The sequence below is a fragment of the Xyrauchen texanus genome, chromosome 30 (assembly GCF_025860055.1).
Source record: "Xyrauchen texanus isolate HMW12.3.18 chromosome 30, RBS_HiC_50CHRs, whole genome shotgun sequence".
Taxonomy (NCBI): Eukaryota; Metazoa; Chordata; class Actinopteri; order Cypriniformes; family Catostomidae; genus Xyrauchen; species Xyrauchen texanus.
In genome coordinates this window covers 38348524-38365841 of record NC_068305.1, presented here as the reverse complement: position 1 = coordinate 38365841, position 17318 = coordinate 38348524, and the positions used below count along the sequence as shown (strand labels likewise).

Sequence of the window (17318 nt, the reverse complement as noted above, 5' to 3'; positions counted from 1 at the left end):
ATCTAGGTCTGTTAATCCAACATCACAACAATTGGGCTGTATGATTTTAGACGAACTAAAGCGTTTAAATTATATTTTAAAAAGACAAATGATTGTTTAAGTCCGACTGAAATCAAACTTTTAGAATGCATGTAAACGTAGTGACAGTAAGCTCTCAGACCCTCATTCCCCTGTCTCCATCTTGCTTCTGTGACATGTCTGGTTCCCTATCATCCAGAAATCTTTTTATCAGCGGAATACTGAAATTCAGCCTCTCTCCGGGCTTTCTGGGTACTATGCTCAAGAGAGCACATCTCCAAACATCCTTCCAGACACCTGCTAATCAGCCTTCTCCCAACTGTCTACATGCCTTCTGGTCTGGGCCAAAATGTATGATGCGTATATATATCGTCCTGTGCATTTGAGTACTCCTAGGAGGAGACATTACTGTTGCCTCAGTATTTAAAAGGTCAGAGATGTTACTTCAGCTCTCCCAAGCTATACCCTTTCAACTTCAATGATAACAGCTGAAAGATTTCAGCACAGCTCTTTCCACTGGACTTTTGAAGCCACGTCTCTCCAGGAAAAGGGCCACCCAAGGATGTCAGATGAGTTCTTTATTTTCTTGAAGGTTGACAGGCAGACAGCTGATGTGACATTTGGTAAAGATGCCGGTGTGGTTATGACAGTTTTCTGTGTAGAGAAAGGTTTAGAATCATTGTTCATTTAAATGAAATGTGGTCTGATGTGGCTTTGGACACCACAACAACTAGTGTGAGTATTTTTGTGATGGCTTGTTGAGTCAGGTTGAGTCTGTGTCTGTCTGAGACACTGTGTTGAAAAGGAGAACTGGACCTCAGTGCTGCTCCTGTGCTCTACTGGAGGCACAGCCTTGATATATTGCAAATGAAAATGTCACTGCCAGACCCCCTGACAGCTCTGGTCCAGCACATTAACACACATACACATACACATAGAGAGCAGTCAGTGTATGCAGACTATCTTTCTGTTTTCCACAGCATGGTGTTCACAGGTACCTGAGCATCCCTGAGATGTCAGTGTTACAGTTCAAAGAGGCCTGTCAATCTTGAGCTTACTGAGCTAATAGAAAGAGAGAGAAAAGTGCACACTGATGTTTTGTTGATGTGTTTGTGGTTTACAGCAGTGGCGTAACTTTGATCTTAGTGGCCCCAGTGCAATGCACCTGTCGGGTCCCCCCTCCTCCCTGTTTTTTTGCCTTTAGTCTTGGGCCTCCCTTTTCCTCCTGTTGTTACACCACTGGTATACAGTATATCAGAGATGTTATGAGGATGAGACAGGCCACTTGTATACTTGTGAATTGGAGACTGTTGTAATTGGAAGTCCTGCCTTACAATTAAAAGAACAAATGACCTTTCTGAATAATCCAGATATTGATTCATATAATCTGCCTTTTAATTTTACTTTAAAGTTTACTTCCATTGTGGTGGTGTTGATATTGGTCTTCTTTATATCTGTTAAGCTGAACTGCATAGTTTGGGCCATGTTGATAATTTTTTTAATTATAACGTTCCCTGCATAATTTACAGTATTAGCTAAAAGAGAATTTCTCTTATATTTAAGCAAAACGGACATTATACCTGAAATAGTTTCCAAATTAATCAGAATAAAATTAAATCTGAATTGAATCAAGACCTTGTGAATTGGAATCTAATCAAATCAGGAAATCTGTATCGATACCCAGTCCAATGTTGTTGCAATTTTAGCAAAGTTTGGTTTAAAACAGTGGTATGCAACTAAAAAATTGATTGCAGGTACGTTCATTGCATTCATTTTTGTTTCAGAATTGAACAAATTAAAATAATTATGGTAATAGTATTATAGCGCTTCTGGTCTAAATGGGAGTGAATGTAGTGCAAAGTACATTAGTACAAAGTACAAGTGACTACCCCTAAAGAGTTCAACACAATTTTATATTTTGTTTTTCTATTTAGAAACTAAAAAGGAATGAACACAATGTACACGGAAGTCTGTTCTGATAGTGTCATGGACTGCAGGGAAAAACTATACTAAATGCAAATAATAAAATGCAACTAACCATATAATTGTGCATCAATACTGTAGAATAGCAAAATAAATAGCCTTAGCCCTTAAAAAGGAGAAGAAAACCTGTATCTTTTGATGTTGACATCAAAGGCCATCCATCCAATTATACTCTACGATTTTGTGATATTAAAGAAGCTTTGTTTTATCTTTTAAACATTGTGCTTTGTGCGTTGCATTATTGGTTTCCAAGAAATGGAAGTGGAGCGTAGTTCTTGCGGGAAGACCAGCAGGTGCACATCACATCATTAGCTGGGTAACTCCTAGCCAATCACACGTTAAGCCAATGCTTTATAAGTCCGCTCACAATCTATCACATTGCTGTTTCGGTGTGCTAACACTGCAACCTCCACCTCCCCACCACCACCAGTTGAGCCCTGTCCCGCAAGGGGGGTAGGCTCCTCGCCCCTGCCTCCTATCTCCAGCAGGACATGACGGTTCCGGGTACAACTACCTCGGACTGCCGGACGGGGCCTACGCCAAAGAGAGAGACATCACCTCCCGTTTTACATCTATCAAATAAATGGCATCTCAAACTTCACTCAAGCCTGCGTGTCTTCCCGATAGAACATGAATCCATTGATATCCACAATTTTGGTCGCCACTTGATGTCCAATGAAAAATCAGGATCTGAAGCAACACCTGCTCTAAAACATAATGTCATCGCTGTGGGAGACTTGGAGAGAATGAGGAAAATAGAGCTTGGCGTGGAGTTTTGCTGTTGAGCCAAATATTCTTAGAACAGTACGTGCTGTTTTACACTTCATTCCCAAGATTAACCATCGGTTGTAATTTGGAAATACAGTATTAACACTTTTTCAGGGTATTTTATGGTTGGTCTACAATGGCTTTGTAATTATTTAAATTAATATAAGTAAGAAATAAGTTTCATGCTAGGGATGCATGCAGATTTGTTTTTAATAGAAATGCTTGCGATTTATTACTGCTTCTACTGACATTTGCTTCCGTTTAAGTGTAATATGGTGGAAGCCCCTCTGGGCCCCAGGTTATCTTTGCCACATTCTCTGATACCGTTATTAAGCTAATTGTTGTGTGAAATTATATTTACAGACACTCAAAGTTGGATGAGCAGATTGTAATTCGATTAAGCAAGAACCATTAACTGCATACAATGGAAATTGGCTCAGTTGTATTCTCTTGGAGGGGTTTGACTTCTTCCTGTGCGAGAGACGTATTAAAGTCAAAGTGTCAGTGAAGTGGAAAATTGCCCCTGAGACGAGTGTAGTCTAATTAATCTAGCCCAGTCTGTAGTGGAGTCTGACATATATGGTTTTGTATAAACTGTACAGTGCCGAGATTGTTTGTATATTAAAAGTGAGAGGTGTATTTGGACGTATAGAGAGCATGTTTGAGGGAGCAGTCAAGAACACATCCTTTTAAAGTCTCCATGAAATTAAAAGTTTTGTAGCACATAGTCCACCTGTTAACTGTGATGCCATATATATGATAGTGTGATAGTATTTACTGAGTAATCCAATATTTTGTAGAGAAAATTACATCATTTGCCTATGATTTTGGAGCATTACTATAGGTTCAAAAATTGTCTTAGAACGGTGGCGGCATCATAAAATAGAAATGGGAAAGTCTATTATTAAGACCAGTTGACCTTAACCCCCCTTGTTGCATTATACTGTATTCCAAATGGTGTGAGTCCACAAATTCCACAAACACACACACACAAAATAAATAAATACACTTTTTTGTTGTTTTTCCAAATTTGGAGTGTTTGAAACTCCATGAGTTTTAAAAATAAATGGTAAATGGTATGCACTTATATAGCGCCTTTTTAAACCTTAACGGTATTCAAAGTGCTTTACACTGCGACACATTCACCCATTCATACACAAATTCATACATCAATGGCGGCAGAGCTGCCATGCAAGGTACTAGCCTGCCATTGGGAGCAACTTGGGGTTCAGTGTCTTGCCCAAGGACACTTCAGCATGTGGAGTCGTGTGGGCCAGGATTCGAACCACCAATCCTGCAATTAGTGGACGACCTGCTCTGAGCCACAGCCACCCCAAATATTTTAATATCTTTTTTTAATTCAGGTTCAGAACAAATTTTCCTTTAGATATGCTCATTTAAGGTCCTATATAGTTAAATTCCAGAGTTGTGCTTCTCTCAATGTGGCTCCATCTGCAAATTGTTAAATTTTACACATTTTCCATGGTTGGAAACCAAATGTGGTTCACATGGTATGAAACTATTTTTTCTTGTCCAACAAAGCTGTGAAGAACAAATAATGTTGAAACTAGAAATGCACCTTTATTTACTCAAAAATATTTCACATTCAAATGTGGCTCTTTAGTATACCTATATAACATTTTAGGATACCATTTAATGTACATCTGCAAATCTCTGGAATGCGTCATTATGGGTCCAAGATTCAAAGGTGTCAGAACCAGTAAAAAATAAAAGAGATGTGGACCACTAGTTGAGTTGACACGGAATGATGCAAAGGTTATTTGGCTGGAAAAGCCTTTTGATATGCCCCATTCTGCTTCTTGTTTCAAAAGAAAATGCTTCAACAGAGGAAATAAAACGGCACTCTCCATTTCAAGGGGTCTTTAAAGGGCACCTAACATGAAAAACATCTATGCCTATTCAGTATTCATTATTCAGCCACTTTTCTCATTTGTTACTTTCACATGCAAAAAGTTGTATCCAATCATAAGTGAAGTCATTTACGTACAGAAGTAAAATAAGAGGTTCAAGGAGAGTGTGGAAAATGTTAACATAAAACTAAATTACGACAAAGCTGTAGAAAATGGCACCTTTAAAAAGAAAGTAAAACCCCAGGATCTTTCCTGCTATTTCTTCATTTTTCACTTTAGTATGATGAATGTTAAGACTTGTGAGAGGTATTTTCGTTTTAAGACATTTGCTCATAGTCATACATCTTGTGCTTGAAAATGGATTTTTGCAAAAGAAGTTTTCTCACCTCATTTCAAAGCAGATTTCAGAGCAAGCTTGTCACTAAAGGACATTATACCATTAACCTGTATTTAAAATAACTGTAAAGTAACTGTTTAAGAAAAATTCTAGGTTCAATAGAAGTTAAGCTTAATCGACAGCATTTGTGGCATAATGTTGATTTCAACAATCATTTATTTAGACTCGTCCTTCCTTTTCTTTCAAAATAAATCCCAATTTATCCTTAAAAATCCCTCTCCTTAAAAATCCCAATTTAACCCATTACCGTGAGGCATTTGTGTCTTCAGTGAGGAACCAGAACTTGTTCTATTGACATTTATGCATTTGGCAGATGCTTATATCCAAAGCAACTTACAGTGCAATTATTACAGGGACAATCCCCCCGGAGCAACCTGGATTAAGTGTCTTGGACACAATGGTGGTGGCCGTGGGGATCGAACCAGTGACCTCCTGATTAACAGTTAGGTGCTTTAGCCCACTACGCCGCCACCACTCGTTCCTCAGTGATTTCAGTCATAGCTCCTGATATCCTGTACTATTAAAACCTCCATGCTTTAGACTTCATGCTTTTAGACGGTTGATATACAGTGAGGAAAATAAGTATTTGAACACCCTGCTATTTTGCAAGTTCTCCCACTTAGAAATCATGGAGGGGTCTGAAATTGTCATCGTAGGTGCATGTCCACTGTGAGAGACATAATCTAAAAAAAAAAATCCAGAAATCACAATATATGATTTTTTAACTATTTATTTGTATGATACAGCTGCAAATAAGTATTTGAACACCTGAGAAAATCAATGTTAATATTTGGTACAGTAGCCTTTGTTTGCAATTACAGAGGTCAAACGTTTGCACACACTGCAGGAGGGATTTTGGCCCACTCCTCCACACAGATCTTCTCTAGATCAGTCAGGTTTCTGGGCTGTCGCTGAGAAACACGGAGTTTGAGCTCCCTCCAAAGATTCTCTATTGGGTTTAGGTCTGGAGACTGGCTAGGCCACGCCAGAACCTTGATATGCTTCTTACAGAGCCACTCCTTGGTTATCCTGGCAGTGTGCTTCAGGTCATTGTCATGTTGGAAGACCCAGCCTCGACCCATCTTCAATGCTCTAACTGAGGGAAGGAGGTTGTTCCCCAAAATCTCGCAATACATGGCCCCGGTCATCCTCTCCTTAATGCAGTGCAGTCGCCCTGTCCCATGTGCAGAAAAACACCCCCAAAGCATGATGCTACCACCCCCATGCTTCACAGTAGGGATGGTGTTCTTGGGATGGTATTCTTCTTCCTCCAAACACGGTTAGTGGAATTATGACCAAAAAGTTATATTTTGGTCTCATCTGACCACATGACTTTCTGCCATGACTCCTCTGGATCATCCAAATGGTCATTGGCAAACTTAAGACGGGCCTTGACATGTGCTGGTTTAAGCAGGGGAACCTTCCGTGCCATGCATGATTTCAAACCATGACGTCTTAGTGTATTACCAACAGTAACCTTGGAAACGGTGGTCCCAGCTCTTTTCAGGTCATTGACCAGCTCCTCCCGTGTAGTTCTGGGCTGATTTCTCACTAACAGGTCTTTGAGGGTCAGAATTCTAGCTAATAGACAGGTGTTCAAATACTTATTTGTATATGAGGATGTACTTGATAAATAGAACGGAAAGAGAAACGGAAAGGAGAGATGTACCATCAATATTTGATCCAAGCATACTCTCAAAGTGCATTGAGAACTCCATGTGTCTGAATTCAGATATTTTAGGAAGAGCCTTTGCCACAGTACACACGCTCTTGTGTAAGGCTGGACATATTTAAGTCAGATCAGCCTGGAATCTCTCTTGGTCTCTGTTAACCTTGGCAGCTAAATGCATTCTTGTGTATTGCAGGAACGCGAGCTGCTGAATCGCATCTCAGATCTACAGGAGGAAGTTAGTCGCAGAAAGAAACACATCGCCGATCTGGACCACGAGATCCACACGCTGAACGAGAACATAAGCACTTTGACAAAGGAGCTGGAACTCAAGGGCAAAGAAGTTCTGAAGGTCCGTAGTGAGGCCAATCAGCAGATCAGGTGAGTTTTTCTCTGGAAGTACAGATGAAATTTGCTTTTAAATTCACTTTTTACATTCATGATGGCACCGCAAAAAGCAGACACAGTGCTTTGGTGTCTTGTAAATATATGTTTTGCTTTGTGTACTCATGCTTGGCAATTTATTTTAAATACTAAGGGGTAAATTTGCTGAACAGTTGTGTAGGCATGTTCCATGCAAAAGCAACTAATCATGGATAAAAATAACCATGCCAAAAATCCATCAGTGTGTGAGATATTGTTTATGTGCGACGCAACCTCAGACGGGAATGCACATTCTGTGCCATGTGGTGACACTGCATAACTGTGACATAAACAATACGCGAATATTTGTAACGGTTGACAAATTTTTACAGGTATGTCATTTCACCCTTGTATCATTGTATGAGCTAAATCCAAGAAGAGTGCACAAACACTGTGAGGTGACATGTTGCTTCCATGTTACTTTTATTAACACAGTTGTGGTCCATTTTTAAATATTGCCAAACCAAACCAAGAACAAAATGCAACTTTGCAACAATTTTAGCCACTATTTCGGAACAAACCAAATGAGTTACAGGTCTGAAAACACACTTGAAGTCCATTACAAGTTATGCTCAATCGATAGCATTTGTGGCATGATGTTGATTACCACAAAAATGTATGTCTAAATGTGTGCAGTTTAAGAGACATTTTGCAGTCCTTAAACAACCTCAAATCCCCTTGGGTTTTATGTGACAAGTGTCATGGCTGATGATGAAAGGTATGGAAATTCAATTATTTTGAACCAGATTGGGGAGGAAGGATGCCAAATGAAAACTATAGAACAAAAAGAAGAAAGTGTGTCAGGTTCCCACATAGAAAGTCCTATTTAGGTGTTATTTTATTTAGAGCTTTCATGTTGATGCCTGACTCTTTTTGCATTAAATCAAGGAAAACAAATACTGTGAAGAAGGGCATTCAGTTGGATTAGCAACTCGGTCATTATGATTTTATTCAGGGGCTGATATTAATGTTTTAAACTTTTTATTATTAAATAATTCAGGTAAAGCTAGTACCCAGTTCTCATTTTACATGGAGCCTATTATGAGATCATTGCTGTTTTTCTCAAGTCTGTGATAAACTGCGCGTGTACTGTATATGTGTGTGGGGGTATATAACAGTATGTAAATATTGTGTGTGTGTGTGTGTGTGTGTGTGTGTGTGTGTGTGTGTGTGTGTGTGTGTGTGTGTGCGCGTGTGTGTGCATTCTTACATATGATAGAGTGTTTAGCAACACATAACGCTTGCAGGACGTCATGCTGAGCACAGAGCCCATTTCAACTTCAATTATATAACACAGACAAATCCTGGTACGGAGATAAAAAGTAAAGTGTGCCTCCTTTCCCAAGGGTACATCACTTCCTGAGAGAAGATCCAGCATTAGTGCATTTTACCGTCCATGAATGCATCAGGATGTTTGGCTGTATGATAAGAGTACGTGTTTTGGAAATAGTCTGAAAGAAATATTGAAATATTGCTGGAGAAAATGTCTCCTAAAACAAAAATCAGTAAGTAGAGTACATAGCAGGAAATGTGTCATATTTTGAAAAAGTCACTAATCACATAATTACCGTCTGCGCTGTTTTGGAATTGCTTTTTTATGTAAATGTGCTAGACGGATGTTTTTGACTATTGGACGTGGAAAAAACAGTGAGCCGGATAAAACTTTGTAACGTTGAAATCAAAGGAAATGCTTTGTGCTCTAATTGGGCTTTATAAATGTCTCCTTCAGGCCTGTAGCTGCAGCTCTGTGGGGTCAGAGAGAGTTTAAAGGTTCATCATGCACAGAGTGTCATGTGTGTGTTTGTGTGTTATTAGGGCTCATGAGCAGGACCTGTGTAAGAAACATGAGCGGGAAATGACAGAGCTGAACATCCTTCACCACAGAGAGACACAGAACATGCTTTCAGACTTTAACAAGGCCCAGGAACTGCTGAAGGACAAGATATCCGCCCTGCAGATCTTGTGAGTTCATACATTGCAAAACACTTTGATAAGTGTGTATGTGTTGGGTTATTGAAGTTTCTGTATTTTTCTTTGTTAAAGAAAACATTTATAAGTACCATAGTACCATGTTTATTTAGACATGTCTATGGCATTGTTTTTTTTTTTTTTTGGTACCATGGCATTATTTTAATCACCTTACAGTAACATGTTAGTTCGTGGTAAACAAATATTGTGATCATTCAGTATGATGGTATGTGGGAAGTTGCATAACATATATAACATTTCCATTGACTTTTTTATTCAACAGAAGAAAAAAACAGTCCTCTAACTGGTCACCGTTTACTTTAAGTTTTAATATATTATATATTATGCATATTATAATTGACATATACAAATTGTATATATTTGAATCACCTTTTATTAAATGTATAAAGCAAAGAGTATACTGTATGTACAGTCCTGTAACTGATAACCATTTTTTAGGGTTTCCTATTTTAAAGTATTATTTATTATAAATGTATATATTTAGTATATTTCATATACGTTTAATATTTTACTACATGTAAAAGTCAAAGTGTAAACTTATAGTCCTGTAACTAGCCTTTTTTAAATTTTATATTTTAATATATTATTTATTATAAATATTTTATTTTATTTAATATATTTGAATTATCTTTTATTAAATGCATATGTCAAAGTGTATACTTACCATCCTGTAAATGGTCACTATTTATTTGAAATGTTAATACATTATTTATTATACATATTATATTTAATATATTCATATTTAACCCTTAAATGCATGGTAACCTTCCAAAACACTTACATATTCCACATATTCTGGTCTTTAGAGACCCCGCACTTATATCTATCAAAAATGGATGTACAAAATGTCCAGATAGTGTTCCAAGATAATTTGAAAATAATAAAATAAAATATATATGATTGTTTTAATGTTTCAGAAATTAAAGAGATAATGCAACAAATCAGAACAAATCTAGAACTGGATTCATTATTTCCACACTGAAATTTCTTGAGATGCAGCACACATGTTGCGCTACACAGAACCCCTTGTTAAGTTAACACATCATTTATACCTACTTTATAAATATGTATTTTCTCAGGCACATATTGAGTCTAAATATATGCACAACTTACATTCATTTAGTAGTACACCCAGATGATGATAATCATATCATACTGTTCATGTTTTACTTGCTATAGTTTTCTTCCATGTTGCTTCTTCATCAAATAGCAATGTCAAATGTAAATCAAGTCAATCACTGAAACATCAGCGCCATCTTGAGTAAGAAATTGCATGTATAATATGTATGTGTACATGCATATGGAATACTGATAATTCCGAAATTCCCCAGTAAATTCAACAGAAAGTCAACGTGAAATAGTATTTATTAATAATATAGTACTAATTTCTCTCTGTGATAGTAGACTTAAATAGATATGAAATAATCATAAACATTTTATTTGTGGAAGTGCGAAAAAAAAAAAAAAAACACTCTTACATACCCAAGGTCTCACTTTTGGTACTTAAACCATTATAAAAAATAAATTAAAAATACATTAAAAAAAATCTATTTTTTTGTGTTACACTATTAATTTAAGATAAATTGAGGAATACTAAAGAGGTGTACTCACAACTCCAAAAAAATGGACAAGGTACAGGGGGAGGAAGAGTTCCCAGGCCTCTAAAGACCCGAGGTATACATTTAAAGGTTAATATATTTGCATCAACTTTTATTTAATGTGGAAGGCAAAGTGTATAATTACAGTCCAGTTGGTAAGCTTTTCTTTCAGGTTTTATGTTTTAATATATTATTTATTATAAATATTTAATATATTCATATTTAATGTTTCAACATCTATTACCAAATGTGTACGGCAAAGTGTACATTTACAGTCCAGTTGGTAAGCTTTTCTTTCATGTTTTATGTTTTAATATATTATTTATTATAAATATTTAATATATTCATATTTAATATATTTCTATAACCTTTTTGCCGTCACTAGTTCATTTGAAATAGGTCAGTGGTGTGACAAATCAAGTAAAACTGTACCATGTATTTTGTCAATAATGTAAGGCCAAAAGACTAATAATAGCATGATACATATATAATGATTAAACATATAGTTTTAGATAGTATATCACAATGCAAACTTCACACCCAGGCATTTCAAATTTCAAAACTATTTAATGTCAACTACCCATATATCAAAGTACCATGGTATATCCTTATGTTACCATCACCTGTACCAGGTTTCAAAAGTTTTTTGTGTTTTTTTTTTTTTTTTGTAAGGCAATGTGCATCAGCATTTGTGATTATCTGAGAGGAGAGCAGGTGACCCTACCAACCCTGTCAAGGCAGATAAGAGTAGTAGTTGCCTTTAGCTGCAAAACATGCTGTTTGTGAAATATTTGTATTTGGATGAGGCTTATCTAGTGAGTAGGGACACCCTGCATAAGAATCTGTTTAATGAATGCCCCCACTGACAGCAGATATTTCCCATCATGAATAACAAATACTTTTGCATGGACATTTTAGAGTGATTTTTGACAACCACTGCATTTTAATGTGATTTAGAATGGTTCGTTTTTAGATAGCAAATATGGAACTTGAATGATAAAAATGCTTTGATGAATCGGAGTCAAAAAGACACCCGTATTTGAACAGGAGGTGATTGTAGAGCTGTGTGCTGTAAAGATAGAAACTTGGCAGTGTTGTACATGAAGTCTTTGACTGTAGATATTGCTGTCAGGGGTGACCTAATTTAGGTTTACTTTAATGAGAGCACCAACAAATCCAGCTGTTTAGCAGCCTGTGGTAAAAATAGTTCACTTGACTCCCGAAATCCACTCAGTATTCACAAACACCCCTTCAAATGATATATAACACATTATGCTATATCAAATCTGGAAGTTTGTTAATTGACATGGCCCTACAGCACACAATATACAAGGGAAAGAGTCTCATTTAACAAAGACATTATTCTCTTTAAAGAGCCTCTTTCATGAAACAGAGGGCATAAATGACTGATCGAAGAATTGCTCACTCTGTATTCATGAAAATGTATTCAACCTCATGTTCTTTCCAAACCTATATGACTTTCTTTTTTCAGTGCAACACAAAAGAAGCAGCATAATGTTCACGCACCTCTTTTCCATACAGTGAAAGTTTCAAGGTCCAAAATTGAAAAGAAAGCACCATAAAAGTTTTCTGTATAATGTAGGGGATTACAGCTACTGTGTACCCAGTAAAGAGACACGAATGAACAATGATGACCAGAAGTTGAGTTGAGTTTTTGTCAGTTGAGAGAGAATTTACTGAAGACAAAGTTCTCCGCATTTTCATTGGCAAAAGAGAGAAACATAAAATGAATTGAGGATTTAACCTTGAAGTAACTTGGATCACTCAACAGTAAGCTTGACAGCCCCAGACCACATTCAATTACATTGTATGGAAAAGAGCAGCATGGACATTCTGCTTAGCATCTCTGTTTGTGTTTCACAGAAAGAAAGTAAAAACAGTCATATGACTTTGGAACAACATGAGAGTCAATTATTTTGGGGGGAAACTTGTGAGCAGCAGTCAGTCAGAACTTGTATCCCTCAGCATTTACTTACTGTGCTATTTTCAGGTGTCCCTGAAGAGCACAGAAACACAGCCAAATAAATTATACAGAACACAAATCTAGTGAAATGACAATCCTGAGTTCTGTACAATTAATTAATAGGACAGCCGAGTTTCCCCAAACCAAGTCCTCCAACCAGTTTTATGTTTTAACCTATTTAAGCCTCATGAATATTTAAAATGTGTAATTTTCCATCGTTATCCGCTCGAGTGCTTTCTGCTGGCTGTGCACACCATGGAGGTTTTTCTGTTGTCACTTTAAATGAAAAATAGACTTCCAGTGAACAACTATTGTGAGCTTCTTTAAAAGAGTTAAATCATGCATCTTATTAAAAAAAAAAAAAAAAAAAAAACTGGGACCAGGTTTCATTCTGCCACAGCGTGATCATTACAAATTCATCACACATTTAGAAAAATCCTTCAAAGAGAAGTGGAGAAATGCCAATATCTTCACATTGATCTAAACTGATCAATGACTTTCGATTATTTCTGTGATCAAAGCACAAAGCTTCTTTCTAACTGAGCACTTCACTGTCAGTAATGAGTCTAACTGATTGTAAGCAGAATGAAAAGAGAGTTTGTAAGGTCTGTGGTATCAGGAGGACCCAGATTTTACATTGAGCATAAATTGGTGGCCAAATAAGATTTAAAATCATCTTCTTTAGCCGCTTGTCCTATGCAGGGTTGCGGGTAGTGCTGGAGCCTATCCCAGCCTGTCTTAAATATATTTATTATTTGTAAATACTTTTATAAAATACACTTTTTGTATTGTCTTGTTAATGCTTAATGCTATATAACTGTTCAAGAAGTCAACATGTCAAAGAATTCAAAATCCTCTGGCTCTGGAGAACACTTACGTGCTCAAGATGATACCTCAGACAGGTCCACAGACCAGGTACTCAGTTTGGATGGTGCAGCGGGAGAAATTTAGCGGCAACTGGCGAGCATGTCTGTAATGCTGATGAAAGTTATAGCGGACCTGGAGAATCTTGCTGTAACATGTCGATTGATTATGGCAATGGAGCCGAAATTCTCTGAATTGGTTACAAGAATTGGGGATGTTGAGAAACGGATCGATTATCTGGAGTCATCGGAGAGGGAATTAGCTGCTAATCCATTAGCGACCAAGGCAGATTTGCGTTGCATTTGGGAAAAGATGGAAGACCTTGAGTATTGTAATTGGCAAAACAACATCGGAATTGTTGGAATTCCTGAGCATGAAGAAGGTTGAAATATGGTGAAGTTCCTAGACGAGATTTTCCTGAGTCTACAAAAGGCCATAAGCTGGAAATCGAGCGAGCTCACAAGTCCCGGCTCACAGATCCACTGAGGGAGACAGGCCCTGATTAATTCTGGTCAAAATAAAGATCTTGTGTTATGCGAGGCAAGGAGCAAAGGAAAGCTTTCTTGGAAAACCTACAGCATTTTCTTGTCCCCAAACTTGGCGAATTCTATAAGAGAGAAACGTGATCGATTCAAGGAATGCAAGAAACTCTTATATTAATGGCAGATCGATTTTGCACTGATGCTTCCGGCCAAACCGAGATTAGATACTAAGGATGGCCGCAAAATATTTACATACCCATGGCAAGCATTGTCTTTCATGGAGATAATGGGGTGAGTAATCCATTTGGTGTTTCTCATGTGGCCCCCAAGTGAGCTTGACTCTCTGAACATACGCTTGACTGTCTGAGGAAGCTGGGCGCCATTTTGTTTCTTTTTGTGTTGGTTCCGCCTAGCGGCTGGAGTTTGTTTTATGGAACAAAACTCCTTCGGGATAGTGGTGGATGAATCTGCTCATTCTTTGTGCTTATGCCTCCTTTTGGCTGGAGTTTGTTTTGTGGAGTATTTTTTGTAGGACATTTGGAAGGATTAGGTCATCTGCTGCACTTATGAACAGCTGGCTCACTGAACATTCGTGTGACTGCCCGAGGAAACTGAACAGTGTTTTTTTGTTATTTGTTTTTTATGTATGCTTGTTCCGCTAGCGGCTGGAGTTTATTTTGTGGAGGAACACACTTTTGATACAGTTTTGTGAATGAATCTACACATTCTTTTTATTTATTCTGCATATTGGCATTGTCTATAGATTATTTTCTGTTATGTAATTCTGTCTCACAAAATTTTTATAGAAACTTGAGCAATCCGACGGCAAAGTTGTCGTGGGGACTCTCGTAGGCGTACGTGGACTGTTTGAGTTTAGAGGAATGGATGCCAGTTGGCGCTGTCCTGCACAGGGTCAATGCGCAAGTTTTTTCTTTTCTCTGTTTGTTTGGTTCGGGGGGAAGTTCAGAGTTTGATTGTTGCACTATTGGGGAATGTGATCTTTCTAATTTTATTTTTGACAAACAATAAATTTTTTCTACATGTCAAAATGTAAAATGTTAATATAAGTGCATTGTCTCTCTCCACGTGGAATGTGAATGGGTTGGGGAACCCCATAAAAAGAAGGAAGCTTATTTATTTTCTTAAACCTAAGAAATATGATAAAGTGCTTCAAGAAATACAAATACATCAGAAAAATTTGGGAAGATATGAGGTAGATACATTTTCTTTAGTGCTGGCTCAAGTAAGAGCAGGGGAGTCATTACATTGATAAATAAACATCTACAATTCAAATGTATCAAACAGATTATAGATAAATTAGGAAGAAATATTATTTATAGTTTTAGCAGAAATTCAGGAGCAAAGTTTGATTTAGGCTAATATTTACACACCTAACACTGATGATCAGGGCTTTTTTATAGATCTTGATGGGATGTTGCAAACTGGGGGCTTACACACTTTTGCTTCACTATGATCAATGACTGTACCCATCAATAGATTAAAGTCTCCTCCCAATATTATATCATACCCCTCATGATATAATATTGGGAGGAGACTCTAATCTATTGATGGGTACAGTCATTGATCATAGTGAAGCAAAAGTGTGTAAGCCCCCTAGAGCAACATTGACGCTTCACATGATTTGTAAAAATCTTGGTCTTACAGATATTTGGAGACTTTTAAACCCATCAAGGAGGGACTATACATTTTTTCATCAGTCCATAATATTTATTCTAGAATATATTTTTTTTATATATCTAAGTTCCTAATTTCATCTGTTGTTGATTGCTCAATTGGAAACATATTAGTCTCAGATCACGCCCTGGTGAGTTTAGAGGTGTTGCCACATACGGAGAAAAATAAATCATATAGTTGCTGCTTTAATGTATCCCTTTTGCAAAATCCTGATTTCCAACAAATATGCTGAAATCAGTGTTTATATGGAGACCAACTGGTCCTCAGTATCCTCTGTGGACATAGCTTGGGAGTCACTTAAGGCAGTTCTTAGGGACCGGATCATAGAGTATGCCACGTTCATCAAAAAATCCAAAGCACAAGAACTCGTGGAGTTAGATGAAACCTGCTGGTGGTGAAATATTTATCTCAGCCACTGATATTAATAATGCTTTTAAAGAATTCTATTTTGATCTTTATGGTTCCGCATCTTCATCTACCAATGAAGACATTAGAAACTTTGTGGAACCATTAGAACTCCCTAAACTGACGAATGAGTCATTGTAAAAAATTATCTGATTCTGAGATAACCTTGGAGGAGCTTGAGGTAATGAGGCAGTGGTGGCTCAGTGGTTGAGACTCAGGGTTACTGACCTGAGATTCTGAGATAACCTTGGAGGAGCTTGAGGTAATGAGACAGTGGTGGCTCAGTGGTTGAGACTCAGTGGTTCAAGCCCCAGCACCACCAAGATGCCACTGTTGGGCCCTTGAGCAAGGCACTCCAAATGCATAAATGTAAATGTAAATGTAAAATGTAATGAAGGCCTTGGAAATATTGGAAAGCTTCCGTCAATCATGACACAAGCCCGGATTAGTCTGATTCTTAAAAAGGTCAAAGATCTAAGTGAGTGTAAGAGTTACCGTCCAATTTCCCTGATCCAGCTTGATGTTAAAATATTGTCAAAAATTCTGGCTAACCGATTATGTAAAGTTGTGACTTCTCTTATACATATAGATCAGGTGTGGTTTATTCGGGGCTGCAGCTCTTCTGATAACATTAGGCGTTTGATCAATATGTGGTCAGTGGCGAATGATAAGACTCCAGTTGTGGCCATCTCACTTGATGCCGAAAAGTCATTTGATATGGTAGAATGGGATAATCTTTTTAAGATTTTGGAAATGTATGGGTTTGGGAATATGTTTATTGGATGGATTAAGTTACTTTATAGACACCCGGTAGTGGCTGTACAAATAACTGGATTATTTCGGATTATTTTACTCTGGATAGGGGCTTCCATCAGGGATACAGAGTTAATTGGTCTAAATCCAAAGCTTTGGCTCTGACAGTATACTGTCCGACAACGGCTTTTCAGCCGGGCACCTTCCAGTGGCCCAAACAGGGCATTAAGTATTTGGGAATTTTATTTCAGCAAATATGTGTGTTAATTTTGACCCCTTAATAAAAAGGTTTTAGAGCGATGTGGACAGGTGGGCTTCATTACATTTATTGATGATTAGGAAGGTTAATGTTATTAAAATTAGTACCTGCTACAGTCACTTCCTACAGATATCCCCCTCTCTTATTTCAAGCAATTTGA

At 37.4% G+C, this 17318-nt stretch overlaps 1 protein-coding gene across 3 annotated transcripts in view; it reads left to right on the top strand.

The window, feature by feature from the left end:
* LOC127623685 (protein FAM184A-like) overlaps positions 1–17318 on the top strand; it is a 160035-nt gene that overhangs the window by 129751 nt on the left and 12966 nt on the right. For all 3 annotated transcript variants that reach the window (XM_052098133.1, XM_052098132.1, XM_052098131.1), the window contains exons 14-15: positions 6903–7087; positions 8945–9091. In XM_052098133.1, coding sequence (XP_051954093.1) covers positions 6903–7087; positions 8945–9091 — 332 coding nt within the window. The remainder of the gene's footprint in view (positions 1–6902; positions 7088–8944; positions 9092–17318) is intronic.